General features: G+C 46.8%; 1 protein-coding gene across 4 annotated transcripts in view; it reads right to left on the bottom strand.

Moving 5' to 3' along the window:
* BRINP2 (BMP/retinoic acid inducible neural specific 2) overlaps positions 1 to 12,084 on the bottom strand; it is a 143,308-nt gene that overhangs the window by 8,373 nt on the left and 122,851 nt on the right. For all 4 annotated transcript variants that reach the window (XM_086342414.1, XM_086342415.1, XM_086342413.1 and 1 more), the window contains one exon: positions 1,597 to 1,702. In XM_086342414.1, coding sequence (XP_086198540.1) covers positions 1,597 to 1,702 — 106 coding nt within the window. The remainder of the gene's footprint in view (positions 1 to 1,596; positions 1,703 to 12,084) is intronic.

A 12,084-nucleotide genomic window follows, 5' to 3' on the forward strand; every position in this document is an offset into this window, starting at 1 on the left:
TGCTCTTGTTTGAGATCTACTCCTGTTCAGAACTGCTCCTACGTTTCTCTTTCCTGACGATGTCCCTGCAGTGGCACTTGGGCAGCCCTCCCCATGTACCCTGTCCACACGTGCTTGCTTCCCACACTCACCCCTCTCCAAGCCCTTTCCTCTCACCTCCCCCATTAGCTCCCTCCTCCTCCCCATAACATTTCCCATTGCTATAAAATAAGTGCCCTGAGCAATGTCTGCATGAGTGATGGGCTATAAAATTAAATGGCATAAACTATTCCAAATGAACCACCAGACACTCTGAACTTCACTCATCGCTAATTTCCAGACACAAACCCAGTCCACCCAGGGACCTAGGAGAAGAGGGATGCTAATTGCATTGTGAGGCTTTTAAGAAAGGAGGCTTTTCCTCCTTTTTATTATGTTTCTTGATGCCTAAAGCATTCAGGGGTTGCATCTGACTTAGGTTGGCTGGAATTTGTCATCGTAGATCCTGGGTGAGGGCTATTGATTTTATAATACCAAGACAATCATATCTTAAACAGAGTTCAATTCCATTAGGCCTTAAGAAGAATGAATGTTCCCCACTGCCAAACAGCTCTGACTCCATCTACATAGCTCTGCCCCTGGGATGCCTGGGGGACACCTGAGTGCATCCCCTTATCTCCCAGCCTCCAGACCTAGTGTCATTCCTGTTCCTTTTGCCTTTCTGTTTCTGCTTGTTCTGTCCCCGGTTGAGGCTCCCATTTCTTTCAAACTCTTCTCCTGGCTTTGATCTCCCATGGAAGGATGCAGACTAGTAACAAAAGGTAGGGACCATTCTCAGGATAACCAGTAGCCCCACGTTTTGTGCAGCTCTTAGTTGAGCTAGAGACGATGTCCCATGATCACTCTGCAAAGACCAGCTGTTCCCCACTGTGTCCTTAGGATAAAGCAGAGGGTTCTTTGGACAACAAGGGAGATTGCCCAGCTAGATCAAGGCATAGAAGGATGGGTGTGCTCTTACAGTAGCATAGTGACAGAGATCTTGGGCAGGACTGGGAGGTAGGAGGATTCAGGTGTCAAGTGGTTTGAGCAATGATTGAGGTGTAAAGTAAACCATGAAAACCAGAAGTTTTCTCCAAAGAGTGATGGGAAGTTGTTAATTACAGGTCCCAGAACTAGGGGTTCAGTTCAGTTCAGTCACTCAGTCGTGTCCGACTCTTTGCGACCCCATGAATCGCAGCACGCCAGGCCTCCCTGTCCATCACCAACTCCTGGAGTTCACTCAGACTCACGTCCATTGAGTCAGTGATGCCATCCAGCCATCTCATCCTCTGTCGTCCCCTTCTCCTCCTGCCCCCAATCCCTCCCAGCATCAGAGTCTTTTCCAATGAGTCAACTCTTTGCATGAGGTAACCAAAGTACTGGAGTTTCAGCTTTAGCATCATTCCTTCCAAAGAAATCCCAGGGCTGATCTCCTTCAGAATGAACTAGGGGTAGTTCTTGTCTTTGGAAGGGTTTAGCCAAATGGGGCAGATGGGACCTTTTCCTTTGGGTGATCTAAACTTTTTCTTTTTTTTAACCAGCTATGGAAAGTGTGAAAATCACCACAGGGTACCTTACCGAGCAGCTGCACCTTGTTCTCTGGACTCTGTACCAGAACAGAGCTGACTGAGTCCAGGTTGTCGTAGTTGCTGCAGCCCAGGGGGCCAGTTCTGGTCTCCGTGACCTAGAGAAGGAAGGGCGGGTTTAGACAACAAGCCAAGGCTTTCCCTTTGCCCTGCTCTCTTCCGGTCAGCCATTCTCAGGGTCTGTGTCCTGTCCTGGACTGGCCCAAGGAAGGACATGGCTCATCCTACCCTGGGAGCATGAAGCCACTTTTCCCCTTGTTCTGAGACGGGGAATATCAGTGGTGTAGGGCTGGCAGCAGCAGCTGTCCAGAAGTGCAAGCCTTTCAGAGAAGCCAGGGGGACTTTGTGTCTGAAAAAAAGAAACTCAGTGTAGGAAGAGGAAGCTGAGCCTCCACACTGGAGTTCCCCCATCTCCTCCCCCAGAGGAAGACCGGAGGCCAGATACAGATGCTGTCAGCCCACTGGCCAGCCCAGCTGTAGCCACTTGATGTGGTGCTCACAGGCTTTAGGGATCCCAAAGATGAAACACACTAGAGAAATATGAGTTATGAGTATTATTATTAATATTAAACATTTAAGTTCCACCTCGGCACTGAGACGTCCTTAGAGAAAATCAGCCGTGGGCTTACTGCATATTTTAATAAGTATATTAAATATACATAATCTCTTATAGCTATGTAATATTCCAAAACACCACAGAGTCATGTTAAAATATTATAAAGTTGGACTATCAGTTTTTCCCTGATGTTTAAAGTATAAGATGAAAAATGGGGAGCTTTAAATGCACTGAAATAATTATGTAATAAGACTGATGGGGACCTGAGGCCCTTTCTTTTCAGGATCTCTGGAGACTCTGCCAACAATCAATCAACCAATCAACTGGTATTTATTGGGCAGCCACTGTTCAATTCCCTGCAATTTATCAAACATTCATAGAGTGCCTTTCTCAGAGTTCTTCAAGGAAGTCGGCTCTGATACCTCTGACCTTCTCGCCTAGCTCCAGGCACCTCTGCTCTGCAGCAAGCAGATGACTTGGAGTTTTTCATCCTTTTCTGCAAGTATTTAAAGCCTGAGTCCTCCACACATGAAAGGCTCCACAGAGGTAAACTCATAGTTATTTTGCTCATGAGGTTGTCAACCGCAATTAACGCAGTGGCTGGCACCTAATACGTACTCAATAAATTAGAGTGTGTGTGAGTAATATGTTTCAGGCTTTGAGGGGTAGAGAGGTAGACACAAAGATGTACAGGTTATATTGTGTATCCTCCAGGAGGTTACAACCTATGGGAAGACAGGTACATACCCAACTGATTGATACACCTCCAGGTGGGGAAGAGGCAACGTGTCATAATGAGCCCTGAGGAAAGTGCAGTTCTAAGCAAGGGAAGGAGTTTCAGAGGAGAGAGCAACTGAGTTGTTCCTTCAAGATGAGTAAAACATGGACAGGAAGAGAATGGAGGGGAAGTACTCTCAGAAAAAGAAGGGGCGGCATGATCTACAACATATGGGCTTGATAGTGTGAGATGTAATGTGTCTGCCACTCTGCCAGTTATCACAGTGAATTCCAAAGTGTAAGTGACATCATTAAAGAGAATTTAGTACAGTTAGTCCTGAAAACTACATTTGGAACACAGTAAATGAGAGATGGTGTGATACTAATACAGTGAAGAGAGAGAAGGGAAAAAAACGTTGTTGCTTAAAGTAGTAGGAAAAGGCTTCATGGAGGAGGTGATCCATAAATTGGTCTTAAAGGATAAGAGCGAAGAGGAGAATTGGAAGAGAAAGACTACAGGGCAAGCAATAGATCCTGGGCATGAAAAGCAGCAAGACCCAGCCTGGATGGGGAATAGGATCAAGGCCATGACAGAGGCAGGAAACCCCTCTACAGTTCCCAGGCTCATCCTCCAAGATCGTCCCATTTAACCTTCACACTAACTCTGAGACAGATTGCACTACTATCATGTTTCAGGGAAAGATACAAGGTTTAGGAAGATACTGGGCCCAAAGACTCAGCACTATTGAGTAGATGAGACAGGATTTTGACTTCTGAATCCTCAGACTTCAGTTCCTGGCCCCAGTGTCTCCTTTGAGGGCATATCAAAGGGCTGCTGAAAATGGAGTTAAATGCATGTAGATGACATCACTCTAAAAAACAAGTGTCAACAGACCAGCTCATCCAAAACATTTTAGTGATCTACCCTCTCTGCAGAAGGTGAACAAGGCATAAGACAAATTGTATAGACTTCTTTTATTTTTTATTGGAATATATTTGCTTCACAGTGTTGTGTTAATTTCTACTGTACAGCAAAGTGAATCTGCTATAAATATACCCATATCCCCTCTTTTTTGGATTTCTTTTCCCATTTAAGTCACCGCAGAGCATTGTATAGAGTTCCCTGCTATATAGTAGGTTCTCACGAGTCATCTAATTTGTGCATTGTATCAGAAGACTTTAGATATTATGATTACAGATGAGGAAATCAAGACCAGATAGGTTAAGTGATTTCTTCAAGGTCACACAGTCAGCTGCAGGGCTACGGTTCATTTGACTCACTCATTCTTTCTTTCACTCATTTATTCATTTATGAAATATTCCAGGAGAATCCAAAACTCACAGTGAGCCAGTCACAACCATAAGGAGTTTACAGACAAGTGGAAACATGTTTATACTGACATAATCCCAGTGTTACACATGAGCCTCCCTCCCTCCACAGGTGGGCACTTGGTGCTGAATAATGTCTCTGTATTGAGTGAGTTGGCGACTGGCTACTGCAGTGGGAAGGCAGAACCAGGATTATTTCAAGGTAAAGCTTTCTTTATCTATATGGTGCAAAAATTCCTATAGGAGCTGTGGCCAAGGACTAGCCCAGCTATTCGGGGAAGCCTGTCTCTCTTGGAATGGAGTGGGCTGAAAGACAGAGTGGGATGGGGGTGTGTGGTATTTGGGAGGTTTGCCTGTCCCCGCCTCCAGGTAAGCTGGCCACCACACTGCCACTGAGTTCTGCACTGGCTTTTCTACCCACCCACTCCCAGCATTGGGTCCATGCAGGGAGAAAGCTACATGCCTTATGCAGAAGTAGGACAACTCCCAAGGGGGTGAACAGAGCACAGCAACTTTCCACTCTTTCATTCCACCCTGTCCCTCCCTCCCTACCACTGATTCATCTGCCCCCTCCCCAACCCCACCACCATCTTGTTCAACATTCTAGGGCCGGCTCCCATGCAATTTTCTGACCTTTACTTGCCCATTTCCGAAGATCAGTTCTAAAGAGAATAATCAATTAGGTGAGTCATTGAAAGGATGTGTGTAGCTCTACTTTGTTAATTGCAGCACAAGGATGGGAACAAGGAACAGATAGAAACTGCGATCCCCCTGTTCATTTCTTGTTAGAGGGAATGATTCAAGCCAGATCTCCACAAGTGAGGAAGGCTCACTCAGATTTTACCAGATCCCAGAGTCACTGCCCTTTCCATGGCTCCTCTGCCCTGAGCCACCTCTGACCTCCCAGAGAAGCAAGGAGGTGGGAAGCAGGAGGGGAGCTGTAGAGGGTCCTCTTGCAGATGGTGCCTGAGCACTGACTTGACAAGCAGGATGAGCCAAGGACCCCTGAACCTGCGGAGTGATGAAAGTCCCAGAGTCCCTGGCAGGTTGGTCCAGGAAACCCTGTGTCTCTCCCTGTAGAAGAGGCAGACAGCTTTGGTGGATTATAAAGAGGGCCAGCAGAGGTAATGGAAAGTGCAGCTCAAAGAGAGCCTCAGATAAGCTTTCAGAAAGAGAAAATAATTGTGTGCTAATTGGTCTGTTGACAGAAACCGTCCCTTCAGAAAGCCCTGATGGATCTCAGGTTCATTAGCACATCCAATTTTCCATAAATGCCGGATTGTGCAAAGCCTCATTCGGGTGAGCCTGCTCTCCTCCCCTTGCCCTTCACTCTCTGGCTGCTCCCATCCTACCTGGTGGGGAGGGGGGCTGGCTTGCTGCACAGCTAAGCTCCAGTAAAATGGGCTTCTAACTGTGGCGATAGGGCTGGCCAGAGAAGCACATCTGAGAGTGTGTGGGATTCAAAGAGCTGCAAATTGAATCCCAGGCTGCTACAGGCAGGAATCTGGACAAGTCACTTTAAGGATGCTTATGAGAACAGCTCCCTCTTGCCATCCTGAGGTCTATGCAAAATTGTGTGTGGGTTCTTTTCAGGCAGTTCAGGAGCCTCTCAGACTCCCCGCCAATTCCTTCCTCAGTCTTCAATTAAGTAGAGGGTGAGTCACAACTGGGGTTTCCCAGGTGGCGCTAGTGACAAAGAACCTGCCTGCCAGTGCAGGAGATAGAAGAGGTACAGGTTCAACTCCTGGATGGGGAAGATCCCCTGGAGGAGGACCTAGCAACCAATTTTGATATTCTTGCCTGGAGAATCTCTAGGACACAGGAGCCTGGAAGGTCACAGGCCATAGGGTCTGCAAAGAGTCGGACACAACTGCAGTGACTTAGCATGCACACATGAGCTACAACTACAAAATACGCCCCTGCCCTCTTCTGGGCTTTTATCCCTTCCCAGGAATTACAGATAGGATGAATCTGTGTTCAGCCCTTTCCAGTTTGCAAAGTGTTTTCATGTAAACCATATCATTTGGTGCCACCCAATCCTACAGCAGAGTAAGGGGTGATATTCACCATATGTTATTCACAGTGTGTATCAGCAGGGAGGACAGGGGTGTGCTCACTAATCAGAAGAAGTGTCAGCTATAGGGCCATAGTGAGGTGCAATGATCCCAACGTGCATCAGTCCTCTGGTTATTATTCGAGGAGATCCTGGGGTTCCAGGGAAGGGATAAAGGTGGTTAGAGCGGCACATAGCAGACTACATGAAGATGACTCACCACTGTATGATGGCTAAGTCAGCTGAATCTCAGTCCTGTACAGGTGAGTCAAATAGTTGGTAAATCCAGGTCATGGAGTTTAATAACTAACGTCTCAAGGTCACAGGAATAGTAAATATCAAGGCTGAAACCCAGTCCCTGTCTTCTCACTTGAGGAAGTTCCTCTCCCATTAAACCGGGCAGCCTGCCAGCCCCATCAGGCACTTTAGTGGTTGTCTCACCACACACCCAGCACAGCGAAGAGACCTGGAACTGTATGCGTATGACACTCCCTGCTGCCTAAGCCCGATGTTGCGTGTGGGGAGGTGGAGACAGGCGCAGAAACAGCTGCAGTCTAACGTGACACATCCTGGAACAGAGATGCGTACTGCCCACGGCAAACCTTGCACCAGAGGGGGTGTTCAGTGGGGTCTTGGGCATGTGTTAGATAAACAAAAGGGGGTAGGGTGCCTCTTTCTTGCCGTTAGTGAAAAGAAGTTGCTAACAAAGGGTAGAAAGTAAGAGCACCTCTGCTTAGAGAAACAAGAAACCGGCAGATTGACTCGAGAGTTTTTCCTTCACCAAAGTTGAGCAGGTGGGCAGACCCCCTCACCCCCACCTACCTCCACCCAGAATACTGACTGCGCTGGAAGCCAGCTCATCCCCTGCAAAGGAGCCTTCAGTAGAGGAAGCAGGTGGCAGGGGCTGCAGCACCAGCAGCAGAGTTTGAGCTCGCAAGGGTGTGCTACTGTGGGGGGGTGGGGTGTGGGGGGGTGCTGTCTGGATTTGCAAGTGCTGGGTGTTAAAGCAAAGAAGTGGTCTCCAGTGGGGTACCATTACTATCAGGATGGAATGGTCAGGTCAACCATATGGAGGGAGCAGAGCCATGGGATGGGATGCCAACACCTCCCTTTGCTCCCTAGTCTAGGGTATGCCCTTTAGCAAGGACTGTGGGTTATACTGACAGGTGGAATAAGACACTAAATGCCTTTTTTTTTTCATGGTTCTCTGAACTATATAGCCCATGGGGAGCACCCATGGTGCTCCCAAACAGAAATAACTCCAGGTCAAGTAGCCCAGTGGAAACTGAACAAGTCATCTTCCCACCTGTGACTCAGGAATTCCAAGAATAGGCTTCTGAGGATGGTGGCCCCTCTTTGGAGAAGATGGACAGCGACTCTACTTCTAGGATGTGCATCTACAGGCGTATAACAGACAGGATTTGAGTGCCTGCCCACCTCTCACTGTCACCACAGTCCTTGCTAAAGAGGTGAGTCCGGGAAGCCATGGCTGAGATAACTCCCAGTCTTTGTGCTGGACTAAGGTGAATCCTGAACCAGGTTCCTCTGGGGAATTCAGAACTATGATACTGGCCGGGTGAGGGAAAACTTAAGCAGTGATTATGGAGACTTATGAAATTCAGAGTAACTAAAGCACCTACTATGTACCAGGAGGAGAAGGCAATGGCAGCCCACTCCAGTACTCTTGCCTGGCAAATCCCATGGACCGAAGAGCCTGGTGGGCTGCAGTCCATGGGGTCGCTAAGAGTCGGACACGACTGAGTGACTTCACTTTCACTTTTCACTTTCATGCATTGGAGAAGGAAATGGCAACCCACTCCAGTGTTCTTGCCTGGAGAATCCCAGGGACAGCGGAGCCTGGTGGGCTGCTGTCTATGGGGTCGCACAGAGTCGGACACGACTGAAGCAACTTAGCAGCAACAGCAGCAGCATGATGGGAAATGGGCTTTCCTGGTGGCTCAGTGGTAAAGAATCCACCAGCCAATGCAGGAGATGCGGGTTTGAGCCTGGGTTGGGAAGATCCCCTTGGAGAGGGAAATGGTAACCCACTCCAGTATTCTTGCCTGGAGAATCCCAGGGACAGCGGAGCCTGGTGGGCTGCCGTCTATGGGGTTGCACAGAGTCGGACACGACTGAAGCAACTTAGCAGCATGTACCAGGAACTGAGACTGCTACAGTGAACAAGAGAGGGCTCTTTGTCCTGATGGCACTGGCTGAGACAAAACAGAAAGATAACGTTCAGCCAGGTCCAGCTTCAGAGCAAGAAAAAGCTAAATGCAGGCCGAAGTCCGTGGCATACAGAAAGTCTAGAATGAACAGAGGAAAGAACTTGAACTAGAGAAGCAGGAAGGTGAAGCAGGTAGAGATGAAAATGTAGAGATGTATTACAACAAGAAACAGAGCATCTTGGGAGTGTTACTGTCCTTTTACTATGCCCATGGGTCTACACTGGATCCAGTGTCTTGTTTTTAAGAGCTCTGTTATCCTTCACCAGAATCCTCTTAGCAGACAATCCTGACATTCAAGCTACCTTTTTCTTTCAACTTAACATGCTCACATGCAGTTGCACACACACTGAGCCCAACGTTTGTGATAAGTGGGGTCCGTGACTCATTCACCCAACGAACCTTGACTCATGACCCATAATGTGGCAAGCTCTGTACTCCTACTGGGAACCAAAGATGCCTAAGACCCAGTCCCTCCCATTAGGACCTCAGAGTCTCAGAGGTCCTCTTGTTAATGAGCACTCAGTTCAAATGACAATCCCTATAAAGGAGGCATGCTTGAAATACCGAAGAGGGGCATTTAACTACCTTGGCAGTCAGGAATGGCTTCATGAAAGAGTTACCTTTTTGAGCCAAACAAAGAAGGGGTAGGAAGAGCCACTCAGGTAAACAGACAACGATTGCAAGCAAAAAAGAGCAGGTGCTGGGGAAGGGAGACACAAGAAAATGGTATAAATGGTAAGTGAAGGGTTGTGACAGGGGCCAGCGCAGGGGGGGAAGCAAGGGTTGAGAAGAGTGTAAAAGGATTGCTTGGAGCTAAAACTAAGAAGACAACAGGCACAGTAGGTCTTCAATTGCCTTCCCATCTTGTTAAGCAGAAGAATTATTCCTTTTCAAGGTCCAGTTGCTCATGCTGTCTATATATTTTCTTATTAGATCTTCCCAGAAATCCTTCACAGTAGAAATTATTCTGATTGTTCAATGATTTTAGAAGGAACTAATTGGAGCTCAGAGAAGTTTGGTAAGTTGTTCAAAGCCTTGCCATGAGCTGAGCTCAGACTCTTGGGTTCTTTCCCATGCATCACACTACCTCCCTGAATGGGAGATGAGCCATACCCCATGTATAGTCAGGAACCACTGAAGGAGTTTAAGCAGTGGAATGATATGATTTGTACTCATGCAAGCAGCATAGATGATGAATCAGGGAGCAGAATGGAGAATGAGGATGGGAAGACTAATTATGCAAGAAAATCAGGTAAGAGTTGATGACATTCTGAATGGCCATGAGCACAGAGAGGAGGCAATAAGTGAGCTGAAGACATGACATGCAAGGGAGTGATTCTAGTGATGGATCTAGGGATCTAAGATGGACAACGAGGCCCTGGAGGAATGATAGAGAAAAGTTGGTCAGGTCAAAGGCTAGAAAGGGACATTAATGGGACCATGGGGTTATTCATCCAGGTCTACCTTTCATGAATGGATAAGGCCAATTCTTCTTCAACTTTAACACAGCCCACTAGAGGGTTGGAGAGGGGGCTTCTACATAGCTCTGTCTTCTTAGTAAAACCCACTCCATGCTGTTACAGTCCTTCTTTTATCAGTTTAAGCTGAGACACCAGCCTCCAAAATGTACCCCAAGTCTGCCTGAACATCTGTCTTCCTCCTCTCTCAGACTCTCACCCCAGACCCTGGACATCCCCCAACCTGACCCCTCCTCTCCACTTATGCTCCACCATGCCCTCTGAATCTCATGATCAGTCCTGGCAAGAACATCTATAACCTCAATCTATTCTCAGGAGTCCTCCTCACCTTTTTGTCCTAAGCACAACTTGGCAGCTTCTGAGGACATGTCTCCCCCACAGTCTTCTCTAGGACCAATGGTCCTCCTTCCTCTCTAACCTCTGGCCCCTCTGAGGTCAGAACCCTCAGGACTATCATTCACTACACCTCCATATCACAATCTATTTTTCTTGTTACTCCCTCTCCCTCACTAAGGATTTTCAGAGTTTAGCTTGCTTATCACCATCTTTCTTACCACAAACAGATCTGAATCATTCCTGATGACTTCAGCATCCATGTAGGTGATCCTTTAATACCCTGCCCTCCCCACCTCCTCATCTTGTCCTCCAGTGAACCCCATCTTGGCCTCCCATGCCTATGGTCATGCCCCAGAACCTGACCCTCTGTAACTGCTATATTAAACATCACACACTTGTACCTCCTCTAGTCTCTTCCCTGTAACAAGTCATCAAACCTATTTAGACTTCCAATCTTTTGACCTAGTCAACTTTTCACTTTCTATCATCCCCTAATGGTTTCAAATCCCTTGATCCATCACTATAATCACTCTTTCTATATACTTTCAACTCTCTTGCCTATTTTTCCTTTCATCTTGTACACATACACACACACACACATATCTTGGTTTAATTCAACTCTCCATCTATCTCATGCTTGTCTGAACATGAAGGGCTGAATATAGCTGAAAAAACTCACAACTCTGCTGATTGGCCTCATGTAACAATTATGACCATGGGCCTCAAATGGGCCTTTTGTGCCCCTCGACAATTCACTCCATTTATCTAGTCAATTGATAACCTTAACTCTCTGAAAAACCATTTCATACATTCTTTTCTCAGCAATTCCTTCTTCCATTTAGCCACGGACTTTGCTTGTTTCATCAAGGAAATGGAATAAATCAGAAGAGGATACCGGTATCCCCCACCGTCACAGCTGTCCTCTCACTGCGTGTGTGCTGTGTGCTCTGTACTGCCTCGTGCTACAAGGGATGCAGTGTCTGTGCTCCTATGTGAGGCCTGCCACGCCACTCCTGCCTGGAGTAACCACCTCTCTCACCTCCTCAATTGCTTCTGCAGTCATCTCCCGTCTCTCCTGCACCATGATTTCCCCCCTCTCTACTGAGTCATTGTAATTAACATACCAATATCTTGGAATATCTCCCATTTTTAAAACAAAAACACAAGCTCCCTTGATCCCACATCACTCTCCAGCCATCACCTATTTTTCTATTTGCCTTTATAGCAAAACTTTTCAAGGACTGTCTCCACGATTCTAATGCTCACTCCACTCTCTCTATTGAACCTTTTCTACTCAGCCTTTTATACCTTTCATGCCACTGAAACTACTCTTATTTAGGTTACCAGTTACCTCCACATTGCCAAGTTGAAGGTCATATTCACAATCTGACTGCTTAAGTTGCCTGCTCCTTCTTTTGGAAAGCCCTTTCTTCACATGGCTTTGTAATCCAACTTTGGTTCTCCTCTTACCTTTATGCTCTGTCTCAGCTTCCTTTGTTGAATCCTCCTCATTTGGCCCATTGCTGAAAACTGATGTACTTCATGATCCAAAGCCCTAGGTCCAGTTTATCAGCAGCATTCAGTCCTCAAGTGATCTCACTTCATCCTTTCCTATAGTTTTAAATGCCACCTACACATGTGGATATATTTGCATGCCAAACTTACATCTCCAATATCGACCTCTCTCTTGAAATCCTGGTGTGTATAGCTGATCGCCTGTTAGATATCTAATAGGAATGTCAAATCCAGTGTGTCTAAAACTGAACTCTTGATTCCTCATTTC

This window comes from Bos grunniens, chromosome 16 (genome assembly GCF_055505025.1).
Source record: "Bos grunniens cultivar Pamir isolate PY7600 chromosome 16, Bosgru_T2T1.0, whole genome shotgun sequence".
NCBI classification, from domain to species: Eukaryota; Metazoa; Chordata; class Mammalia; order Artiodactyla; family Bovidae; genus Bos; species Bos grunniens.